Raw genomic sequence first — 24,412 nt, forward strand, 5'->3', positions numbered from 1 at the left:
TGGCTCCACTCGCAATCACGACCATCCCAGCGATCGTCTTCTTATCCTCTCACTCACCGACTTGATTTTTAGGAATACATTCTGCCCTCTCGTTGAAACCTTAATTAGCTCTAAAGGAGATTAAATTATATGTAATTATTATGATAATATTTTCATTTATTCAAGATAACAGGCCGACTTTAGTGAACACAGTATTTGTCGGGAGAGAGCAATCTCCCTCACACAGTCAAAGTTATCAAGGCATGAAATCAGGAATCCTGACGGCAACAAAATGTAATCTTTTTCACGCAGAGGGGACAATAGAAGGCGCCACATACTCTGCGTCTCCTTCTCCACTTTAATTAAAAGAGAGCTCACAGAACCTCTCCGTCTCCCCCACCTTACTCTCTCGCTCTCTTAAGGGTGTGTGTGTGTGGGGGGGGGATTCTATCTCCATGCTCAATCTAGTTATTTTCCTCACACTGAACTTGTCTTAAGCCCTGGCCCTGAATCTTTGTTGGTCAATTTCTTTTTCTTTGCAGATGTTTTTATCTATCATATTATTTCTCTTTGATTGTAGTGGAGGCAACACATCTGAAGGGGATATTGTGATTAGATTTGGCCAGTAAACACTCAAGGACATAGCGGGACGGTTACATCAGGGGTTGGGTGATGGACTTCACTTCACATAAAGAAATGCCCTTTAAAAAGATTGAGTGTAACCTGTGCGATCGGATGGTTGGTTGCACTTTACATTCATCCGCCCTTTGTAAGAAAAACAATCTTTTCTGTTCCATGTGGTGTGCTTTAAGCTGTGATTGTTTTTCACAGTGTGTGCTGTTAAACACTGTATGATGTTTGCTATAAAGTCTGGATTTTGCACTTGGCTCTCGTCAAGTCGCAGCACTTAATACGCACATTTTTTCCAACTTGAAACTCTGCCTTGTAACTTTGTAGAAGAGCAGTTTCATAAAGGGTGATTAAAGGACATTCAGACAACATTAATGGATGACTTGATGGAGGCGAACAGTAGCTGGCGACGGGTTGGCATTTAGAAACTAGATTGAGGTAAGAATGTGCATGTTGGCGCTGTTTGAGTTTCACCACTAGTCCAGTTGACAAATGCTGCAGGTAAGCATTTCCAAATGCCTCATTCTCTGCATACTGTAGTTTTTGTGGCTTTGCATATACGTTTTATATCTTACAATAGTCAGGCTACAGAAAGGGTTTTTCTTTTTTTCTTTTTTCTTTTAAGGTGTGTGCATTCGGAGCACTTCACAGCCCGGGTTTCCTCTTTATATATTGCAGTCACTCCCACTCACTCCCTTGTCCTCTCTCCTCCAGCCTCTCCTCTGCCCTCCTCCACAAGTCATCTAACCTGAGGGCAGGTAGGGCATCTCGTTATGATAGTTGTAGTCCGGGCAAACCTTTTGCACCAGACGGTAGTCTGTACTATAGAAGGAGATGTAGATACAGATGACCTTGAAAGGTTTGGAGCAAATCCAGGACACGTGACTCTGGATCTGCTCCTGGAAGCAGGTCTTAGAGGGGTCGTAGTTGCACAGAGAGGTGCGCTTGCTGCGGTCCACCTTCTCATAATCCACGCGGCAATTGAAGATCTTTGAGTCCTTGGGGTAGACCACGCTCTGGCGCTCCAGATCAAACTCCACTGCTTTGACGGGGGGCACCAGGCTGACCGAGATGTTGCCCTGGCCCGTTGAGTTGTGGCGGAAGTAGACGCTGAACGTGCCGTTACCGTGATCCACAATCTTGCCAGTGATCAGGAGGTTGAGCCTCACCGTTTTAATATTAGAATAGAAGTCTCCCCAGCCGAACATCTTCTTGAATTTGCCGGTTTTAACAATGGGCCGGCGTTTGACTCTGGAACTGGAGGTGTCGGGCTTTAGCAGATCACTGCCCAGCATCTCCCAGAATTCCTGTTTAGAAAACTCCTGTTTGGAGAAGGGGACAGGGGAGCGGTACGGCAGCTCCAAGGCGGTGGAGTTGGCGGCTCTGCTTTTGCTGTGCAGCATCCAGCGGCTCAGGGGTGACAGGGGGGCCTGGCCGCTCAGGAGGCCCACCGTCTTGGAGGGGTCATCTGAGGAGCTTTTCGGGTTGGACGAGTCGTCTTCCTGACCCAGCACCACCTGGAGTGAGAGGGCGAAGGAGGGGATCAGAGAAGAAAGCAGAGAAAGAAAGTAAGCAGTCATTAGCAAGCTCGAACGAAACATGGACAGAAACCAAATTAAAGACTTAATCGATATTTAATTTACTGTTCATACCTCCACTGGTGTTAACTGTGACATTCTATCAATGTTATATATATATATAAATAAATGGAAGAAATTTAGCAGGTATTGCTATTATTACATTGCTTTGTTTACCTCGACTGCAAGAGAAAATACTCCTTTACGTCGAGTTTTCACAGAGCCGATGTAATTCCCTAAACTCGCAAGTAATAGGTTCATATGCCTCCTTTAAGCCAGCGGTAACGCCGGAGGGATCAAAGAACAGATTCAAGGAGAAAATCCACTCCAAAACCAAATTCACAAGACGTGTGTTACTCCTGTGGTCCTGAGCAGGAGAATCAATATTTGTGAGGGTGCACAATTTTCAACAAAGGCTGTAAAACAATGAAGCCCTGGCATTAAGAAATGCTTTGTAAGGTTGCTTCTCTGACACCACAGGTTGGAGGTTGATTTATGTGCTTTTAAAGTGTCTGGATGCACAAAAAGTGATCATTTATGTGAGCAGCTATAGAATAACTTCATGCTGCCCACTTTGTCCAAGTTACTAACTCACTCAAACGGGCTCATTTTCACAGGGACTAAATTAGGAAGTCATCCAAACGAGAAAAAGAAATTGTTCTTATATAAAAGTCTTAAAAGAACAAAGTCGAACTGAAAAGTAGACTACAGTGTGTTTCTTGTTTTAAAGTGAGCTTTTTGCTTCTTAAGCACTGCAGTGTGAGCCTGAGTGCAGGGAAGAAACTATTATTGCCTTGAAACATTTGGTCGGAGGATCAAAGTGTTTGAGGGGGGGTAGGTGGGCAGGCAGGAGGGCCCAGAATAAAGTGTAATGTCCAATTAGGACTTCCAGTGTTTTAATTAAAGAAAAAAAAGTGTATCGGCACACACACAAAGCTGTCAGATGTTAACATCAATTGAGAGGAGGGGAAGAAGAGGAGGGGAGATAAGATAGTGCTGCTGTGCTCAGCAGTGGCTTTGTGAAGACTGCAAGAATGCGAGTGCAAAGTAATGGGTAATTATTCACCAGTAATGATCTATTAACAGGTAGTTTCCACCTAATGTGACATGAACGAATCCAGTGTTATTGTGTTGCTGTGATTTAGGAGTAATTAAAAACACATGCATATACACATATGTTGAATATCGTGTTGACACAAAATAAACTCAACAGTATGTACTATTCACCCAGATTCTGACAAACCCTAAAAAAGACATTTCTGTCACTACAGAGGCATAAGTCATCTTGAGGACCAGTTTGGTCAAGAAGAACAGGAACACAGACAAACCCACGCACATTGAACTTTCACACCATCGGGGATTATTCTCTTTCTGTGGGCTCACGCTAAACCCAGCAGTAACTACTAATTACCGAAGTCCAGACCTTTGCCTGACTTTACCCCCAACCCCAATCTTAAAATATGACTTTGCCAGAAGAAGTTTCAATGAGTTCCAATGAAGGCACTTGATTTCACACAAGAACATCAAATCCTGCGTAATAAAGATACCCCCCCCCAACACACACACACACACACACACACACACACACACACACACACACACACACACACACACACACACACACGCACACACACACGCACGCACGCACGCACGCACGCACACACACACACACACACACACATACACTCACTGATGACGTTGTATATATGACGTATTTTCCTGCAATGCCAGTGACTTTGGTACCTCCTCACACTTCTCTTTAGAGCTCGACACTTGTGATCGTTTCACCCAATACACGGGTCTGAACGGGTCCAATTCTGACTTTGACCTCAGTCCACGTGTGGATCCCTACGTGGGCACAAATCATTATGCATTTTCTCCACCTGTGTGAAGAGCACTAACATTTCATACCGTAGTCCCTCATTAAAGCTTTTCACATAGACAAATGGGCACAAACATGATCTTCTAACATGATATACAGCTGCATTTCACTGCCATACTTTTATTTGAATGTGAGAAATTAAAAATCTAATAAAATCTAATTCATATATATATTTAACACACATCATCCATTTAATGTGTTTGTCTTCATCAATATGAAATATCCATGTGTCCAGATCCTGAAAATGCTGGAAGGACTTTACGCTAATACAATAATGCACAACAAACAATGTGCTTCACCACCTCTAACAGCACTTGTATTGTTTTAATAGTGTCTCTTAAACGTTTGAAAAGTTGAAGCTGATTGGTTTCGAATGCTGCAGAGATGCTGCTGTTGTTGTAGCTGTACCTCAAACTTGACTTTGTCACAGATCAACTGATTGACTTCCAAATTCATTTAATCACTGCAATGCTTTGATATACTCAATAACGTTGTCCTATAAGCTATCCAACTTCAAAATTTCCTGCTTGTGGGGGCTCAGCGCTCCATTAATCACTTCATGTTGAACGCAAACAAACAGCAAATCGTTCTCATGTAAACAAACTAATGCATGCAAAACCCTCATTTGACTTCTGTTTGAGCATGATGTCAGTCATGTTATTTTTTCCTAATAATCAACTGCCAAAGCACTGAAAGAGCTAATAATTTACATAAACATGCAATTTTGCATGTGTTATGCATGATTTCAGTAAATCAGCTCCAAACAATGAAATGCCCACAACACTTGGACAGCCTAACTTGTGCAGCCCACTCATTGACAATATGTATTCTGTAACTGTAATCATCACAACTAAGTGGTTCACCCTCACCTTGAACGTATTACAACCTGAACTCTGAAACTACACCTGTGTCTATTACAGTAAAGAAATTCAGAGTCCTGAAGGTTGGCTTTCAAAAGTGTGCACCACAAATGAGTAAAATAAAAACACACATGTTTTTCCTGCGCATACTGCACTTGAGGGACACGTTCATTTAATTATTACATTCCCTGAAGGTAAGCCTTCACAACAAAGTGCCTAACCTTAATCCCGACTTGTACCTAATTGTAATTTTAGCGTGTGTTCATATGCAAATCTGCATTTTGGTTCCCACAAGTTAAGACATTAAGCACCCCACCATGAGGGAAAATCAAGGACCCACACATACACATACACACTCACGCCCACATTTACATTAGTTGTATATTTCAAGCTGTGGTAAATGCAAACAATGGGTGAACGCTGGGGTAGACGCATGTGTATGCGTGCGTGCGTGTGTGAGTGGGTGTGTGTGTGTGTGTGTGAGTGTGTGTGTGTGTGCTTGCGGCATGCGCTCTGTCCGCAGAGATTTTACAATGATGCATTATGCATGCATCCCTGTCTGTGCTCTGATCCATCTACTGTCTTGACTGCCAGGGCTTCCTTATACAGGCTTAGTCAGGATTATTAAGTCTGACTCATTTTTATTCCGTTTTATGCAGGTTTTTCCAGCTCGCTCAGATTTGTTCACTTGCCGCGCAGTCAGTCAGCGATATTGATTTTCTGTCTCCCTAAAAACACGTATTTCCTTTCATAACAACGTGTATCGCATTTCAACTGTCTTGAAAGGATTCCCGCTGATGCAGTTGTGGTTCTTGTGTTTGGACTCAGATGAGAGGACTCCCCTTCTCGCTTTAATCTGGCTTTATTCCCATGGTGGTGTTACAGGCCAGACGCCCTCTGCTCGACTTACCTGTCTGCTGCCACGCTACACTGCCGCTCAGATCCTTCAGCGTCCCCATCGGGGGCCGTTAACAGCTTTGACAAGGACTACTTCCTCTTGAATCAGATAGTCCTGATAGCTTCTTTTAGAACCCAAACTCATTAATAATGAAAAAAATAAAGTCGAGGAAGCTGAAGAGTTATTGATTTTAATAGTTTCAAACTTCTTCTTTTTTTTTCTGATGGGTGAGTCGAGGCCTGACCGGATGACTTTGATGACAAATGGGCCAATCCCTATGGCTCCTATTGAAGGGCTGGTTTGTGTTTGATTTCTTGTCCTTGATGAGCTGCTGGCTGCTGGGCACAGAGGGTAGCACTCTGCCTGCCTCCCCAGACAGCACTTAAGAGTCCCTGCGGTGTCCTACAAAAAGCCCCTTTAGGTTTCTGGAATAATATGTCACTCTTAATTTCTGTGAAACTGCCCCTTGGATTTATGATTCCTATCAGGTTCACTACTAATTCTCTGATGGTGCGAAAAAAACGGAAAAACATATTGCACGAGGCTTTGTTGTGGTTTACACATTAAGCAAGGCATGTCTTCCCACCCCCTTTTTTTCCTCGTTGCACAGTTTTCATTAGATGGGTGGAGAGGCTGGGCTGCAGGAGAAGACATGAAGTGAGTGCTGTGCTATTGTTGAACAGAGGATTTAAGTGTCTGGCACCACTGGAGGTGTCAGATTCAGTGTACAGCATCATTGTCAAAGACAAATGTTACAATGAGCTTAATGTGGCTCTGGGGGAAAAAAAGAAAAAGAAAAAAGAAAAAAAAAGAGCCAGAGCTGCCTGCCGTTATCTGAACAGCCATGCATTCAACAACAGTTATACAAGCAAAATGTTACTTCTTTTTTTTTTTTTTTACATAATCTATCATTTATATCACAATTTTAGTCATTAATTGATCTAAGCACTGTTTTTACTGCTCATTCTGAAAAACTGCAGACTGTTTCAGCTCTTTCCCCACATTTAACTGAGGAAGTACATGATGTGTAACATCTAACTATCTGCACACTCACAAATTTGACTTATGCGTTGTTAGCAAATTGAAAGGGTGTAAAATAACACAGCAACTCAGTCTTGTCTACGCAACAGTGAAAAGTTAATGCAACGTTTCCATTCTGGGGGGAATATTCTCACATTTAGGTGTGAAACTGTTGCCTCAGCAACAGTCCACCACTGATTTTATATGCCATGACGTTGATTATTCATCATTGTCCACCAGCTTTCATATAAAAAAAAAAAAAAAACAACGACCTGCAAAATGTTTCAGTTTCCAAGGATTGTAGTTATAACCAAAGAGAATTGCTTTGATGAGTCACAAGTTGTTGGATGACTCTGTTTAAACAAAACAAACACAACAATGAGGTACAACACTTGTTTGTGGAGGTTTAGGTAGGGAGGACACGGATTCAGGAAAAAGTCCCATGAGCAGGTATTCTGTAATCACACCAGCATCCACCTGCAGGGCGGCTGCAGTTGTCTCTCTATTTGAATGTTAAAGGTTATATTGTCCAGCTGACCACATGTCAAAGTTGCTCCAAATGGATGAATTAAGGCATCTGCATTGGCCAAATAAATGAAATCCATTTATGATTGTTAGGTGAGGCGAACTGGGGATTCTCGAATTAGTATTGGATAAAAGTGTAAAAACCTTCTTGTGTACCATACAAGTTGGCTGAGACCACTTGAGGGTCTCTTAAATTCAACCAAGCAAACTGTGATGGCGCTCAAATGAATTGTGAAAGCAGCAGGGATGCACGGATACCACTTTTTTAAAGGACGGGTACAAGTACTAACCTTTAGCTATTTGTTGATACCGAGTACCAACATGATTATGCCATGAAGTATGATTCATATTTCATACACAAATGATATGCAAAAACCATGCGCCAACGTGAACCTCTGATTCCAAATACCAATACCAGTATCGACACAAATCTAGAACCAACAAAGAAGAAGGATGTTGATGAAGGAAATGTGGTTGTATCGACTAAGAATTTTCTATTCACAAGCCAGCTCGAGTTCTCAAGTGGTAAAACTTCCAACACAATAAAGTCAGTCTGTCCCTTGCTGGTATCTTTTGGTTTGTTATTGAGGTCAAATCTGAAGCCTCACATTGAGCGTCTCTGGAATCTTTTTTTTGCCACAGTTCAAAAACATGCATATGAAGTTAATTGGTTATTGAAATTGCCCGCAGGTGACAATCTGATTCAGTTGCCCAGTCCTGAGTTGGATAAAACAATATGGAAAAAGACAAAGAGACAGTGTGAACATGAAGCAAACGTTCCCCTTATTTCCTGCAGCAGGAAGCTGCACCACAAGCCTGAGTGCACTCTTTCAATATGTCCTAACACAGAGTAATGTTGCTCTGAAAGAGCGAATAACTTTCTCAGAGAACTTACTTTGCTTTGTTTCATGAAGCTTGGCAAGATGCATCCCTACTTTAAGTACTGAAGGCAAAGTGTGGGCGATGGGCAATCGGGTCTGAGGGAGGGGGCGGAGGTTTAGGCTGATTTTGTCATTTGTCATGTGCGCTAAGTGAGTCAGTGAAACGGCTGGAGAGGATGAGAGGTGGCTGTGGTAACTGTGAGTCACTCAGCCTCGGTGAGCACAGGCCGCAGGCCTCTCTCCCAGCTGGAAGCAAAGGCTGGAGAGCCATCCGCACCAGCCTGCCCGCTCCACAGGCATTAATCAGCCGGTTACAGTGACAGGTATACACGGCTTGAACCCCTTTCCCCTGGTGACAGGACCACGCCATTGCCATAATGCAGCACAGAGTTTGGGGGCGGCTTCGCTAAAATCCATGTCAGAGTCAAGGGATCGGTGACAGACCAGTTTGTTACGGAAGTATTGCTCCAAAATTAAACTGCAGGTGAGTCTACACAGTCCAACTTAACTTGTTTTAAGTGCTGCAGATGTCCTACCAGAAGCTGTAGACGGCACATTGAAGATTCCTGGGTCCCAAAACAATTAGTGTCTCAGTCACTCAACAGGTGCTCTGAGAATTAAATGACTGTTTATATAACGTCTGCAACCTTTTTTTCTTAATACATTTATGTCACATCACATTAAATATCTCATGCAGACAAGTACTTCAATATCTATCTATCTATCTATCTATCTATCTATCTATCTATCTATCTATCTATCTATCTATCTATCTATCTATCTATCTATCTATCTATCTATCTATCTATCTATCTATCTATACCTTTCACACGAGAGCCTGTGATTTGATTCATGACACAATGTTATGTATTATCCATCCATCCATCCATCCATCCATCCATCCATTCATCATTCCAGTCAACATTCATTCATCAACATGTTGTGTGTTTTGCTTCCTGCTGCTGTTGAGGCTCAGTCAGTGACATTCTTGTGTTAAGGTTTACATTCAGTGGTGTGTTTAAGTGGCAGGCTTGTAAACCTTCCATCTTTATCACTTTGTCTTAGTAATATCTTGCATATTATGTCGCATAATATTGTTTTAAACAGCAGAGCTTTTACTGTATGTGTGACTGTTACGTGCGTGGTGTGGTGTGCGCAAAATCTCTGCATTACAGTAGAAAATAAATGAGACATTCCGAAACTCACCAGCACCATCACTGAAAGATCAAACTCCCTTAAAGCAGCAGGAAAAAAAAAAAAATCTGCCGCTGCTACTGCACCTAGAGGTCCTTTACACGACGGTTTACAGATCTATGTTCAAAGTTTGCTGAAAATGCTGAAAGTTTTTGAAAATGACTCCCAATGTGGAACTCTTTGAAAGGGTCTCTGTGGAAACAGAGAAAACACAACTTTTAAGAAACGTAGACACACATAGACCGCAGAAGTGGCTCTACTGTCGATAAGAATGTCTGTGTTCTCCCATTGTTTTACTTGGTGAGCAGGGCAGAAAGAGACAGCAGATGTCCAACTGCTCTGATGCAAGACAAAAGGAACAACTATCCCCAACGTAATTTCATCAACCCTCTCAGTAGTTTAGCCATTGGGGTGAGTTACTAACACTGGAATAGTAGTAATGCCACTAATTTTAAGAGAACTGCTATACATTTTTCCGTGTAAGTTATACACAAGACTGCTTATATAGCAGGTTGTCACCACATACAATAACAATATAGGGTGAAAGGATGGACAGACAGCTGTGTGTTCACCCACAATGAGTTGGAAAACCTAGAAACCATTAACAGTTGCCAAAAACAACTCTTCTGATCACTTTGATGATGTGTTTATTGATGAGTGGGTCAAGGTGCTGGATTGGCGGTGCCTGATTCATGGTGCAGGTTTATGTCCAGGGAGCAGAATACAAGATTCATGATGCAGAGCATGCACTTTTCAAATTAATTTTATGCCAATGTTAACAGAAATGTAAAATGTTTAGAATTATTTTCTTTGTATAATAGCTATTATGCTCAGAAAAAAGAACATTTCTCGTTTCAATATATAAAATGCAGAGATAATTCAAATGCTTCTGTTCTGTGTGTGTAGAATTTTGAACGTGGATTTCTTCCCTATTGAGCTGAAGGTGCTTCTCGCTGCTTCCTTTTGTTTGCCCCAGACGCTCAAAATTAAACACTGCTGGAAGAGAAAGTCTGATATTATCTTTTGCTGCAGTACTTTGAGCAGTGTCTTCAGCTAATTGCAGCAACATTATGATAGATAATTGTTGTGTCCATTTGAATGACACAAGCAATCTGTCTGAGTTTTATGCGCAGCACAGTGGTTTGATATGAACAGCTACTGTGCACGCACTGTTCATCGAGCTGTGTATTAACAGTAAAGTTAGCAGCCAGCTAGTGAACACAGTGAAACCTTCAGAAGCTCGAGAGCCTCACCTATCCTTTAGGATTGTGTAGAAAAATCAAAACAAGAGATAGAAGGAACCTACAATATCTGAATACAGACAGAACCTCAAATGAATGCTAATGCTGTTCTGTGTCTGGAGCATTTTGAGCAGGGAATAATTCACCATAGTAGCTCAATGGTGACAGCATTGTCATCACTGCTGCTTTGTTTCTCCCGCTCAGCCAAACATTTGCCTCTGCAGGTAGAAAAAGTCAATTATTATCTTTTCTCGCAGCACTTTGAGACTATCGAGCTAATTTTAGCTGAAACGTGACAATTTTATAACATGCAGCTTGTGTTTAACTAATTGTTCTGTCTCTCGCTCCCCTCAAATGGAAGCATTAGCGGGAGTAAAGTCAACTGATTGGATGATACGGGGAATTTGCCTTCTGAGCCGCCCAACAGGGTTTAAAGCATGCTTGTCCTGGGGAGCTGACAAGTTCAATAAGCACTCCTCTTCCCTGCGGCTGTTGAGCTGAAATCTTCATCTCTAATATGACATCAATTTTTAATTAAAGACCCAAGCAGCTCAGATTTCTTAAGTGTCCATCAATGCTTCATTCTTTTCTTCTTCCTCTCCCCCTTTGGTCTTCTTTTCTCCTCTCCACATGTAATATGCTCACTGCAGGAGATTCTTCTGTTAGATGAATAAAGTCTGAAAATGGCTGTGACATAACTAATTATTCTTCTGGCTAGTGTAGATCCAAAAGAAGAGGGAGGCAGAGAAAGGTAATTTCACAAGAAACAAGCCATTTGACTCTTGATGAATAATTTACTTGAGCTACTCGGGAGTCGCCAGAGCTTAGATCTGCAGTAGGTGAACAAACTCGCCACACTGAGTCTTTTCATTTTAACCTCCGTTCGGTCTTTCTGCATCCTCCACCCCCTTTTTCCCCCCCAGCTCATTTTGGACAGGTTCAGTCGTGTTTCTCCCCGTGGACTCCGGCTCATTTTGTATGCTCAGAATGAAGCTGGGCTCTGAATTGGCTATCAAATTTTTACATTATAAGATATCGACAAGTTGGCAGTGCGAGGAGGACGGAACGCGGCAGCAGGGGACGGTTTCTCCCTGCTCCTTTCTCCCGGGGGAGCAGGGGAGCAAAGCACGGGCTGATTAAAGCTCCAGCGTTCATACCCGCCTGGTAAATGCTGAAAAGACACTGCAATCGTCTCATAAAAGTCCACACATAAAAGCCTTGTTTTCAATGTCATCTGACATGAAACACTGGCCCTTCATTTTGTTTAATGTTCAACAGAAACACTGGAGAATCAGCCTGTTTTAATTCTTCAATTAAAAATATCTTTTCTTCTTTTCTGCACAATAACTATGAATATGCTTTTGAGCAAGGCAGCTAATTAAGTTCAGTGCAGAGGTGCTAATTGGCAAATGAGACTGTGCAGATCCCGACTGTGTGTGACAGTGCCAATGGCCTCAGGTTACTCTTAAAGTAGCACTAAAAGGTATTTGTTCATTAGTGAGACAGCTGTGTGCGGGCCGAGAGTGTGTTGGTACACTGATTAACCATTAACATTTAAAGACGGAGAAGACAGATCTTGTGAGTACTTTGAAGTTATGGCTGTGGATCCAGCGTGGAGGACAGAGGGTGCAGGTTGATGGATTGGTGGTGCAGGGTGTGAAATGCAGCGTTCAGTGCGGCGTTCAGGGTGCGTGCATTTCAAACTTCAAACTTTCCAAAGTTGTTATAATTTCACGTTAGAGGCAGTTCAGAAGTCTGAGGTTCACATGGCCTCAGCAGCCTTCCTGCTGAATTGGGACTTTTTCTGGTGTTTAAACACATTAAAAGAAAATGTGAGCAGTGAGGTGAAATGTGATCGCGAGTGCTTGCTTGTGAGACATTTGACACTCGTCAGGACACAACAGGTACGAGCCTTAGTCCTGCACAGCTGGAGGAACTCCAGTTGAAATGTCACCGTATGCAGCAATGGGGAATTTCTATATCATTCAATATCACAAATCAGTTGTGCATATTACTCTAATTCCATCTGACATGTTAAAGAAAATAAGAAAATCAGCATTGTGGCTAATTCTAAATTACACCAGTGCTAATTATAACCAGTGAATCCCAAGGAGCAAACAATAGCTAGATATAATTAATTGAACCTGTAGTAACGAAGAGGTGGATTGTTAGTAATTCATTCAGCTCTAATATTTTAATGAACAGATTTAGTGGTATTGCACTGACCAGACACCAATCGCCCCATAGGAGAATTAAATGGCTGCTTTGGATCCCACAGGTGGATGTAATGCGGCGGAGTTACAAGTAACGAGTAAACACATTTTAGTTCTGTTATGAAAATGTCTATTTCATAAAACCAAATAATTACAGAAAAAGACTACAAGCTCAACATAAAACCTTCTAAAATTCAGTGAAAAAATTACTTCTCCAATAGCTGTTGCATACAAACTCACCCTGAAACACCCTGAAGCTAATGCTAGTTTGCTTGTTTTCATAACAGCATCGATGATATCATAAGTCTCAGTATTGTGTTGAGAAAATTGACATTTTTACAATTTGCTTGTTGGTTTGGCCCACGGGCCTTATGTCTTACACCCCTGATGGAAGGTTTATTCAGTCTGTGCACACAGTGGGAAAAGTCCACCACAGCAGAGTTCAGTTATAAACCAGAATTCATAGGAACATAAAAGATTGCTAACAATATTTTAACTTTCTTTCATTGTGAATTCCCCCGTTGTAAGCTCCAACTGAAAACGCACCATAGTCATTTCAGAAAAGTTACATGGCAATGTTTTGAAAACAATGTCTGTTTACATGGAACAATGCTCTATAAACATTAAACATGGGAGTACACAAACATTTGCATGGACAGACTGAAGTGGGATTGTTCTGGCAGTGACTATCAACTATAAAACTCCTAAGTCACAGGAGAATATGGATTGGGAATCTTAACACTGTGGAGGCCGCCATTGTTCATACTGTCCATCGACTAGAGTGTTTGGAACTATTTACTATGGGTGTGGTGTGCATGAACAGTAGCAGCATTTCAGAAAAGTGTCCACGTTTCCATGGAGACGGAGTCGGAGCATTTGCGAAAGGTTCCACCTTGGGAGCTGTTTTCACGGTTTCATTTTCAGTGGCTCCGAGCACCATTGCCATGTAAACAGACACTGAAGATACAATGATAGTTTTCCATTTTCACTTAAAAAGGTTGTCGTATAAAAAACATTTTCTATGTTGCCTTTCTTTAATCACACATTATTGTTGAGAACTTAACTCAGAGCTGTGAATTCAGCATTGGGAACCAACAACATGACTTAAATTTGGAATCCTGAAATAAAATGATCTATCTCATGGAGACGCCACCGAGTGGCAACAACACCTCGCGGTAACAATAAACCAAAAATCCTGTGCCTTTCAAAAAGCTGCTTGTTGTTTATCACCTATTTTCTTGGACCACGAGCTGCAGTCACCAAAACCTAGCAAGGCCTGTCATGATTTTGAATTTGATCTCCGCAAATTTCTGTCTACATAAGAAACGCCACAGAGGTAACTGCAAAATGGAGCTTGGATGACAGCTCAAGCTGGGCAATAAAAGTTGAAATAATTGCTGTCCTATATTCCACCGCGATACATTCTCTCTTCAATTCTGGAATCAATGTGCTCTGAAAGAAAAAAAAAAAGAGTTCCCATCCTCCATTCATTGTACTCAGCCAAAATGGCCCCATCCCTGTGGCTGGGCATGACTTTAATTGGAAACCCCTGTAAAGACCCTCAGCAGGCCTCGTCTGGACATTTGCACCACTCTGACCCTGAAAATCAGTGTAGCGTCGCCGGGCAACAGCCTGCTGGTGAACTGCACCCTCAACGTTCATTCATGCACAACAGACTGTTTACAGACTGTGTGAGGATCCAGAATAGAAATGTGCTGCTTGTATTCTGCCGTGGCTTCCAGCGGCTCCGGTCACGCTGTGGTTAGGTCAGCGTGAACATCAGAGTCCGCGGCGGCGAGGAAACTTTAAGTTTCTTTAAGTGGTAAACCACTTTGACAGCCCCGTGTTCCCCGTGCAAATAAACCAACATCCCCCGTTCCCACGTCGTCTTTTTCTATTAGTGTTGATGTGATGAAACTCAACACTTCACTCTCTATTGACATTTTGCATTTGTGCTGTAGTGTACAGAAAACTGACTTTTTTTCTTCTTTTTTTTTTAAGTGAGGTTCGGCAGAAGCTCTGTAAAATTAAAATGTATGTTATGGATTTTTCCCATCCTTAGTCATTCCTTTATGTGAAAGTCAAGCGCGTCTTTATCCGGCTCCCTGGGGAGTTCCTCCCACTCCATCTACCCGAGGCCGCAAGTCATTTTTCTTCAAGCTGTGCACTGTAATCCACCCTTCACTATTCAAAACCAGCCGACAAGCCCGCAGATCCTCCCTCCCAGGGCCGGCTCCTGCTCTCCCCCTGCAGACGGAGAGCGATGCCACAGTAAATTGTGTCGCCTTTGAGCAGACGAACGTATTCTGTCTCAGGACAGCTCGCTGCTCAGCTACGAACTGCTGTCTGCATCGTGTCAGGGAGCATGATTTCAGCCGGACTCCCGGCTGCTGGGAGCCGGGGGTGATAGGTGGCCCTGCTGGGGTCATTCAGGCTATGGTTGTGCATTACTCAAGCTGTTTTATCCCACGGGCAAGAGAAGATTGTCTGGTTATTCTCATCTGAAGCTTCCTCATGTTTATATATTGTGTCTGAGATTGCTCATTGCGGGGTTTATTGTCGAGATGAAACAAATGCGGAAGATAAACTTCAGAGCAAAGCAGATTCAAATGAAGAGGAGGGGATAAATCACAGTGTTACACCGACACCGGCCGGCCAATTACGTTCATACTCATCACATTTAAGAACGGTAAACAACAGTCACACAATTAACTGTGCAAACCCTCTCTTCTGATTGTATTCTCCATAAAAGAACCCCAGTGAAGTGGTTGATGGCCTTTTGACACTAAATTTAACATCCAGCAAAATGCTAAACAGAGCAATTTCTATTTTATTACTTTGGGAAAACTAGTGGCAGCAGCATCACATACATTTCAAGATACAGCTGCATTTTACCTTCAAAATAACATTCATTTATCTGCTCATTTTATCCTACCAAGTCTACAGAAGGAAAGAGCACAGATTCTACTGGAACCATAGAAGAAAGACTGCACATTTTCACATCTAAAAAATAAAAGCATCAGCCAGCAAATGTGTGGCACTTGTGACCCGTCTGGGCGGCTCCTCTCCCTGCAGCAGTCTGACGGACAGCACTCGACCACTGTTGTGGTTTTGTACACGCAAAGAGCTCTCAATAGTTTTCATTTTATAGGGGCTTCTTGTATTTATACATTTAATCCTTTAATAGACCTGAAACTCTCAGATCTTTATTCACTTCAGGCTAAGTCTGGTTAACACCTTTATACTTGAAAAATGTTCAGATTTTAATGAAATACCTCTGTAAAGAACTATTTGCACTTGAATGCAAATACTGCATTTCTAAATTGGACGGGCCCAAAAAGTCACTATGGCCCTTTGGAATTAAAGCAAACTCGTTTTAGTTCAGGGCCGCATGCAAGCCAAGTTCATCTTGACTGGGTCAGACCGGTTGTATAGTGTCATAATAATCTTTAGGTTTAAAGTTTGAAGTTTTACTTTGCTGTGGAGCAGAGAATACATGATGATAATGTCTATATTTTCACAAAACCAAACAATTACGACTCAAAATGATGAGAATCTCAACATAAAGCCAGGTTTAATGAAATTTTGGATGTAAAACACGGTGACATTAAAAAAAAAACCATGTCAGCAGGATGGACATCTCAGCTCAGTTCTCAGTGTTGTGTTGTGTCTGATACTCTTAAGAAATTTGTAAAAAGTCAATGTTTCCTTTGAAATTGTCACATTTTACTTGGAGGTTTGGCAGGCTGGATTGGAGCCTCTTGTGGGCCACATTTAGCACGTAGGCTTTATCTTTGACACCTTTAGTATTAAAGGTTTGCAGGTATGAGTTTAATATTAGATGCACACGTGTGGAAGCTGATCTGAGACTCATTGAGGATGACAGACATGCAAATTAACACACATCATTGATTTATCTTCTTGTCCTTCATGAATATGAAACATTGGGTAAATGTTACATATTTATATCGTAAAATACTGGGAGGAGTTAAAGCTGATAGATTCACGTATTGTGTTCATGGGTGCGTCTGTTTTTAAAAGGTGTGAATGAGTGGAGCAGAGATGCTGTTACTGTGTGGGAGGCTTTTCTTCAGGTCAGGTGGCTCCCAACAACTTTTATTTGTGGCTTTATCATCCAAACATTTCTTGTATTCTCCTCTTTAGGTCTTGCAATTGTTCCTGAAGGTCTTCGAAAGCTCTTTTTTTTTTTCTTTTTTTCTTTGTTGACGGATCATCTCCCATATTGCATTGCATTTGGACCTGAAATTATGCTAGATTATTATAGCCTCTATTTTCTTTATCAATGCTGGTCTAGTAGAAGTGGCAAGCAAGGCAGTGTACTGTTTGTAATAAACGTAATAAACTAATATTGCAGCTGCCCATAAGAACGGCTGAACACCAACAATAAAGAGAAACGGCTACACAATGGCTAAACATGAGTGTGCTTTATGAAAGACGGCAGTACATATAGTAGGCGAAAGAACTAATATTAGTTGATTCTGTCAATCAGATACACAACGCAGCCCCCATCAAGGCCACGAGAGATTTGAGCTTTAAAAATAAATCCATTTGTATATGTACTGCTGTAAGTGCTTTCGGGGTTTTACAAAATGACAAAGCGGTAATTATCTTTTTATCCCAGGGACGTAGTTCCAGTCTCGGCTCTCTGGCTCGGTTGGAAGGGTTGTTGTTCCAGTCACAAGGGTGGTGATTGGATCTCATCTCATTCTGTTCATGTGTCCAAGTGTCCTTGTGTAAGACACTCAACCCTGCCAAGCTTGTGCGAGCACCTCACGTGGCAGCTGCCACCATTGATGTGTGTGAATGAGTGAATCCCCCTCTAAGACCGGATGAGACTGCTGAATTCGTCAAATGTGCCTTTTAGGTACAACTTACATTCAAATACCGGTAACTCAATCTTTTCTTAAAAAAAATTCTAACAATTATTGTCAATTTTTTGGACATCCGAGCTGGAATCAGTGACTCATGGTTTTCATTTGAACTTATCAGCTCAACATTACAGTCTCACACCAATGGCATAGACCTGTCAAAGCAATTACAGCTTTGGTTTCCCTTATAAAATGAAATGTGCCCTCTCAATACTGAATGAAACTTCATTCATAACGACCTATTCAGACATCTGACTCAGTTCATTATTCAAGTCTTATGTGATGTTTTAGCTATTTAACTGGAGAGATGTTTGGGAAATATGGCAAATGAGTTTCGTTCCTTAAAATGACAGCTAATTAAGACGGTACATAGTGTTCTGCTGATGTTAAAAATGTAATAACAGGATAATTGTATCTTTCATATCACCACCTCATGATCTTTTACGTTACCTCTGGAGAGACTTAGCAGGGCAGAAGTCGTCAGTACAGTCAGCTGCTCCACCCGCATGTAGAGGAGAAATTATGAATGAGTTTCTATGTTAATCATGCAGGGGGACAGGAGGCAGGGTGGTGTTTATCATATCTGACATGCAGATCGCAACAAGATGACACAAAAAGATGAGAAAGCCAGAGGGGAGAAAAAAAGTTTTCAGTCTGCTGCTGCCGCCTCGCATCGGTGTCTGCGGGTTATACTGTATCTGCTCTATCAGACTGCAGCATCACAGGTTATTTTTCTATTTGTTTGCCTGGGATTAAGGTGGTATTTCTGCTCAGTCAGGGACATATCTGGGTGGACAAGGCCAGCGACCCCATGAGGGGGAACGGGTAACAAAGAAACATGAATCTGAGGGTGTGTGACAGGTCAAAACGCGGGGGGGGGGGTGTCCAGTGTGGGTAGATTTAGCCTCACATGATCTTACAGACAAGTCTTTCTCTCTTTGATTCTCTTGTTTGTGGGGACTGACAACTTGGCGCAGACTACTGTATATGTGTGATCAATGACCTACCAACAATGCGTCTTTACTTGAATCATTGTGTAAACAGGGCCTCAGCATTACATGTCTACCTGTCTTGACTTTCTGTAATTTCTTTTACCTAAAACCTGTCACACAAGTGGTGTTGTTGGGTTAAACCCACCTTGTATGGCCTGAAATACTCAACTCTACACCGGTCAAGAAGGTTTTGTTATATATGGGGGAGATGTGAGTTTACAGTTGAGGTAACGATTTGATGAAGGGTCAGGCTCCAGATTATTTCCAGACACTGGGGCAGAGAAATGATGCCTCAAGCCTGCGTAAGTATGGTTTTGTATTTCAAATTTATTTTTATTTTTTCTTGATTACAAAACTCCAAAGGTACATACACTACATCAAGTGGGTCCAATATAACTTGTGGGCCACATTTTTCATAATTATGATGTACTTTTAGGGACACAGGTGAATACATGTTTTAATTCTACTCAGAGACATTTGAACTGGGTAATTTGCAGCTGTTGTTGACCTTACAGTTTTATTATAATCTTAGATTTGTCTCAATTATCCTTGCATCAAAGTAATTAAATGTGCATTTCGATTGACTAATTAAGCTGTTAATGCTTGGAATCTCACAAAGACAGCGTGTCATGTCTTTTTGTCTTCTAACTAGTCATTGTTTGATTTCAGTTGGTTTGAGATCACAATCAAACTGAGGTGAGAGTTAGTACTGATTCAGGTTTAAGGGTTGAAAATGGATTATATCAATGGGAAAGCCATATATATATTGCAACAGAAGTTAATGTGTGTGTGTGTGTGTGATTGTGTGCGTGTGCTGTCTTGTGTTACTTCAGGCAAGTCAGGTGTGCACACCGTGGCGCAGAATCCACTCTTTGTTGTGTGAAGGAATTTGTGAGTGTGAAACTTTAAATGTAAAAGCATAATTTGTTCTTAATTGATGTGCTGTGTTAAATAAGTGTTTCCTTGCTGATGGCAAAGTCAAGCAGAGGACGATGGTGAAAGTTGAGCGAAGACAAAACTTTAGTTTCTAATTTCGCGCTGCAAATTCTTCAAGGCATTCCTGCGTGCTACTGTATTCTAAAATATCCACATGCACATGGGAGGGAAGTGGCATGTGCCGCTGACCTTGGAATATGTATAAAAGTGGTCATGGAAAATTCTATCTGCAAAAAAAAAAGGGAGTGTTTCTGTGCTCAGCTACGGAGGTGAAACGCAGACATCCAGCATGATGGCCAACGTCTGCGTCTGTACAGAAAGCAATCAAACACAGCATAAAGCGCCTCTGCCTCTCACGGCCACTGGAAGGCTACCCGAGGCCATCGTTTTCTAGAAAGAGCATCCACAAGCTCGACAAGAGCACGCATGAAGGGCCGATCTGCACCACACAATGGTTTACGTTGCTGAATTGTATTAAAATGGAGACACGCTTGTGTCCTTATCAGCACAGGTACACTTAACGTTCATGATTTTTGTTATTTGAATCGATTTAACTTGGCCTGCTGAATCAAAACAAAGAAGGAAAAAAAGAAGTTGAGTGGTCTTGAAATAATTGCTGGGGCGGAGGAAAATCTACAGGTCAGTGGAGCAGTGGAGCTTGATGCCCCATTCGAGGGCACTTCATTCTTTCAACGGTAGTTATTTGGGTTATTTGAGGGAGCGAAGAGCCCAACTCAAGTTAACCTCACACCTCTTAGATTTGAATGGCTTGTCGGTGCGGGGCCATTTCAGATTGTCAACCTTGTGCTGCAGATGAATTCACATGTGCATAATCGTGTTTCTTCTTATTCTTTTTTTCAGCGACAAGAAGAAAGAATCCGTGATGACTGTCAATGAGGTGCACACACCTTTAAGGCAGATACTTTAGTTCCCCCCACCAGCCTTCTTCCTTTTATTTATTTTTTTCGCACTTTATCTACACCTTCTTTCATTTCCTTTTCTCTCCTCCGTCTTTACACCTGTCTGCCTGCCTATTTACAATGTGACATAATCTGAATCTGCCTGGAGATCGGGTATACCGTGACAAAGATTATGACTTCCAATATAGAGCCAGAACAGTTTCCTGGCTTCATCACCGGCCCAATGGAGGAATACTCGTGCAAAATAGCTTTTATTAACAGGTTTGGGTGTAAAATTGGCAAGTGTTGTTGTTTTACATTAGGTCCATGTTGAAGTTTGTAGAATAGTTGACAAGGAATGTAAAAAACTGATGAACGAGTGCATTTTCTCTTATTTTCTCCAGTGTCTTATGAACTATAATTATCTCAATTAGAAAGCAAGAGAAGAATATTGAAAGCAGTCGTGATTTTTAATACTATTTTGCACTGGATCCTTCCTTCCTATAACTAAAAATCCCAAGGACACCGAAAGGACATTTAATATTTACTCCACCTCCCTAAATATTCCACAGATGACTCCCTTGATATTTGCACGCTGGCTGTTGAGCTTGGTGAAACAAATCCAGTCAGCCTCGCCGAGCCTCGCTGATGAAAAATAACTCCAACGTCGGCCAAAAATAAACACAATTTCTCAAGCAGTCAATTACACAACCCGAGATGGTTTCTATATTATTCATAGTGCTCTATTCAAATCCGCCGAATAATTAACATTTGAAACACATCATTCATCACATAAACAACAACCAGAGTGGCACCTTGTGTTAATAGTCATCTGTATTAGTAGCCATTTGCGAAAGGTCCCAGGAGATTAAACCCTCTCGGAGAATTGCAGAGCTATTACAACAGAAAATCAGCCAAATCGAATTTTTAATGCGTAGTGGGCTTATAAGGCCATTAATCGCTCTGCTCTGCTGCATAATAAAAAGTAACTTCATTTATTAATTGCTCCATATTTTATCAATGTCACAGGGCTAATGAATTACCCAGGATCCCCTGCTGAGGGGTGTCATGTATGGTTTTTCGTAGATACTACATGGTACTAAAGAAGAAGAGAGAAAGTCCCAATTAATTTCACTATTAGCCACAGAACTTCTGGGTTGCGATCGGCTGCAGCCCTGCAGCTCACACAAATGCTCTCAGACCCGAGCCAACAAGTGAGCGTTAAGCCTATTATCCTTCCTCCTGTATCTACTTACACAACGGCTGAAAAGACACTCATCCCCCGTATTTTAAGACAGCGTGTGGTCTCCTCCCTTTTCACAGATGAAACGAGAGCTCTGTTGTAAGAGCATGTGCATGTGTGTATTTATTCATTTACAACTGCTGTCTTTCACTCGCCCAACTGCCAAAAGGGTCATTACTTTGCGCTCGGAACGTGAATAATACCTTAATGTAATGGAAGAGAAAAACCACAAGGTCACACTTGAAGAGATACCGTCACGACCGGCTGTGTGAAAAAGCCTTTCTTTGAATATTTCATTCACTCGTGGCTCCCTGTTTGGAGCTGGTTCAGTCTCCGGGCCGCACACAGCCGACACGGATGTTTTTCAAGTTTTCTCATAATTCCACTTCTCATTAAAATGCTGCTTTTTAGCAAAGCTGCACACGAAAAGAGAGAGAGAAGGGGCAAGAGGGGGTTGATGCCAGATTTGATTGTAAGGTTATATAATCCTGGAAGAAGTGTTGTTAGAACGAGACCTGCTGGTGTTAAAGGTCAGTGAGGGTCCTAAGGAAGATGTTGAAGCATTTATAAAAAAAAAAAAAAAAAAAATTATTGGTAATGAGAGATTTCATTCACTTTAGATCTATCTTCCTATGGAAATAATTAGATTTTACACTGATATGTGGATTTGACACAAATGTTTTTTTTTGTACAGAGTTTAGACTTTAAAAAAATGTCTTTAAATGAATGTGAGAATAAAAATATATTGTATGTATGAAAGGTTTCTAAAAGCTCGATGAATTAACAAATGTCAAATGAATACAACTTATTTTAATCTCATTCATCTTTTGCCATTTGCACGGAACAAACTTTTGATCACTTTTATGTGATCACTTAACGCATGTTAAGTGATGCACGAACGAAACATTCTGGTGAGCACCGGAGGCGACGGGGGCCACGGTGTGCTCGGCTCGGTGCGCTTTGCACGGTGCGCTCTCCGCGCGTCCCCGTGGGAGGGAGGAAGCGGTGGCGGCGCACCTGAACCCGGCGCAGCCAGAGCGCAGAGATACCGGGTTAATGATGGAAACACCTGCACACACATCTGAAGGAACGAAGCGGCGCTGATCTCTGCCAGGAGCGCATCATTATGATCAGCATCACCTCGACTCTCAATAACAATTCACTCACGTTTACGCGCATTTTTTCCCCCCCTCTTATTTGTGTACTTGTATCAACGAGTTTGGAAGTTTTATTTGTGCAGAAAGCAGACGTTAACGCAGGGTGGTTTAAGGTAAATCATGCATAAAGACAGTCAGTGTGACTTCCCCCACACACACACTTTTTTTGTTCTTCTTACCAAACAAGCGGTTCCGTTGAGGAGGAGCAGGATGAAACCGCGGTTGGGACGCATCATTCCGGCGCGTAAAAGCCCTGGCTCCCCCTCCCCGGGTGGAAATTAAAATAAGTAAAAACTAGGGGGAAAGAAAAAAGAAAAAAGAAAGCTCCCAAAGATGAGCTTTTTTCCTCGTTCAAGAGGACGCACCGGCTCCCAGTCGACTGACGCGCGGTCCCATCTCCAAAGGCAGGTTTTTCCACAAACCTCCTCCCCCACTAAAAAAAAAAAAAAAAAAAAAAGAAAGAAAAGAAACAGAAAACACCGCTGGAAAGCACTTGAGTGCCTCTTTTCTGTCCTGTCTGTCTTTCACCAATCCCCTGCTTTCAGAGTCAGATTAAAGGTGGAGTGAGAAATCCATCGGGCTTGTTAGCATCCACGCAGAGTGATTTAGAGATCCCATGCAGCTCAGAGGGAAGCGGGCAGATCATATCTGGTGCCAGTGGAGATCCAGGAGGGATGGAGCTGCAGCCTCCTGCACAAACTGAGTGTTGCTGAGACTGGAAAGCGCAAACAGACGTTTTAACAGTTCTCGCTCTCTCTCTCTCCCTCCCTCCCTCCCTCCCTCCCCCCTCCCCCTCCCGCCGTCTCTCTCTCTTTCTCTCTCTCTCTCTCTCTCTCTCTCTCTCTCTCTCTCTCTCTCTCTCTCTCTCTCTCTCTCTCTGTGGGGGTGCCTGTCCCCCCTCTTTTTCCTCCCCCACCCGTTTTCTTTCCACTCACCCTCTGCTTTCATCTCTCTTCACTAGTCCAGCATCTCACTCATTCTCTCTTTAGTTTAATTCTCTGATCTCAATCATCTGCCTTGCAATCACATAAGAAACAATTAAAGTCTATTTCCGCTTCTATGGGCGCTTTTGCCTCTCCTTTACCAAAGTCTCTGGACATCAGCGTCACTGACTGACAACTTTGTGGGCATTTTCTCACCAGCCACGCTGACATTAAATATCACTATCTTAGTGGATTTGAGTAAACCTTTGGATGCGTTTTCACACTAACAACAAAAAACAGCTCCAGTGTCACATAGCAGGAAATGTGGAGATTCATTTTTTTGTGGAAGAACCTCTGAAGAACAATTTTCTTGAAGGAAATCCGTCAGATTTATCATTTATCTTGTCATTTTGAGGTGTCCAAAAATGTGTTATCTACCTATTGATCAGCTCTATGACCCTACCTGAGATAAT

General features: G+C 42.0%; 1 protein-coding gene across 1 annotated transcript; it reads right to left on the reverse strand.

Moving 5' to 3' along the window:
* Positions 1-1,352: 1,352 nt before the first annotated feature.
* Positions 1,353-23,252, reverse strand: LOC308141942 (neurexophilin-1; the record flags this gene model as incomplete). The annotated part of the gene is made up of 2 exons (XM_080512211.1): positions 1,353-2,126; positions 23,196-23,252. The coding sequence occupies 2 exons, from the start codon at positions 23,250-23,252 to the stop codon at positions 1,353-1,355; spliced, it is 831 nt and encodes a 276-aa protein (XP_080368337.1).
* Between the last annotated feature and the right edge of the window lie 1,160 nt (positions 23,253-24,412).

Source organism: Blennius ocellaris, assembly GCF_963422515.1.
Source record: "Blennius ocellaris genome assembly, chromosome: 16".
Lineage (NCBI taxonomy): Eukaryota > Metazoa > Chordata > Actinopteri > Blenniiformes > Blenniidae > Blennius > Blennius ocellaris.